Below are 1,630 nucleotides of genomic sequence, written 5' to 3'. Positions count from 1 at the left end.
CGTTTAGGCTGCCCAGCTGCTCTTTTTTTTTTGTACAGTTCTGCAATCCTGTTTATAAAGTCACTGTCTTTTTTTGTGCAGTACCCCTTGTTTCTATAGCACTGTAATTTTTGCTGGTTTTACTGTACACTGCTGTAGTTTATGTTCTGTTATACATTATAGTACTGCATGTAAGAGGTATATGAATAAAGCCTGTCTCAAAAAGCAAAGCCGACAAGCTGCAGGTGCCTTTGACCACTTCTTAAATCTGAATATTGTACATGCAGGTCCTCATGTAGCAGAGGTACATTCCTGTTAGCATATAGGAGGACAATGAGGCAGCCCCATCATCAGAGTTGTCACTTGAATCTGTCCAGTTCACTTTACACACTGTCACGAGTGACGCATGACTTGCTGCACCTCCGTGCCAAAGACTGCAGGGCCCAGTGACACTGGGGACAGGAGCCATGGTGGGGGTATGGGTGCACAGGCTGGGTACCGACTCACCTTTCTTTCCTTTCACAAGCTCCGGATCCACGAGTACAACCCCATCTGCGCCAGAGGAGGGAGAGAGAGTAAGAGTGACATTGAAGAAACTGGAAGCCTTCTGAAAATTAAGTACAGCACATTTCTTCCTTCTTTCCTTTTCTGTGATTCTGAGGATTGAACCTACACCCGCTAGCCACATGCTGGACCACTGAGCTACATCCCCAACCCTTTAAAAAACATTTCATGCTAGTGATACAGCTCAGTGGCACAGTGCCTGCCTGGCAAGCGCAAAGTCCTGATACCAAAAATTAAAAAATTAAAAAAAATTTTTTTTGAGTGTGGTACAAAATGAGCTCGGTGCCAGCCTGAACTGCATAGCAAAACCATGTCTCAAAAAGACAAAAAATAAAAAAATTTTATTGGCCCACTCTGAGCAACCTTTTCATTAATTGCTTATTTGCCCTCTATATATCTATTTTGTTGAACTGTCTCTTCCTGTCTTTTGCTTATTTTTACAACTGGATTTTGCTTTTTGTTTACTGTTGGGTCCTGATGATTTTTTTTACATATTCTAAAAATGAATCTTTTGTCTCATTCTCTTTAAAAATTTTTTCTAGTTGAGGGCTGGGGAGATAGCTCAGGAGAATAAGCACTTAACTGGCAAGTGCAAGGGCCTGAGTTCAATCCCCAGTTCTGCCAAAAAAAATTCTTGCTGGTATCTAAGTGATGGTTTAATTTGCATTTCTTTAGTTAGATTCCTAATGAAGTTGATTTTTATTTTAAATACAAAACTCAGTTGTCTGACATAAAGGAAAATCACTATTAAAAGTTCAAGCCCTTGGAATAAAGTGCTTCCCTGGCAAGCACAAGGGCCTGAGTTCAATCCCCGATCCCACCAAAAAAAAAAAAAAAAAATGTAAGGCCAGACTCACTGTAGTGACACGTAACGGTTATCTCAGCACTTAGGAGGCTGAAGTAGGGGGATTGCTGTGAGTTCGAGGGCAACCTTGTCTACACAGTGAGTTAAAGGCCAGCCTGGGGGCTGGCGAGATGGCTCAGTGGTCTAAAGCACCTACTTGGAACAAGCTTGGGAAAGCACAGGGACTGCGGTTCGATCCCCCAGCACCACATGCCAGCCAGCCCCGCCCCCTGGTGGGCTGAG

General features: G+C 43.1%; 1 protein-coding gene across 1 annotated transcript in view; it reads right to left on the bottom strand.

The window, feature by feature from the left end:
- The window catches only part of Sag (S-antigen visual arrestin), a 32,910-nt gene that overhangs the window by 24,586 nt on the left and 6,694 nt on the right, over positions 1-1,630 (bottom strand). Inside the window, exon 3 of the mRNA XM_023722066.1 lies at positions 487-531. Coding sequence (XP_023577834.1) covers positions 487-531 — 45 coding nt within the window. The remainder of the gene's footprint in view (positions 1-486; positions 532-1,630) is intronic.

Source organism: Octodon degus, unplaced genomic scaffold, assembly GCF_000260255.1.
Source record: "Octodon degus isolate 3935 unplaced genomic scaffold, OctDeg1.0 scaffold00089, whole genome shotgun sequence".
NCBI lineage: Eukaryota > Metazoa > Chordata > Mammalia > Rodentia > Octodontidae > Octodon > Octodon degus.
This window is presented reverse-complemented; position numbering and strand designations above follow the sequence as displayed.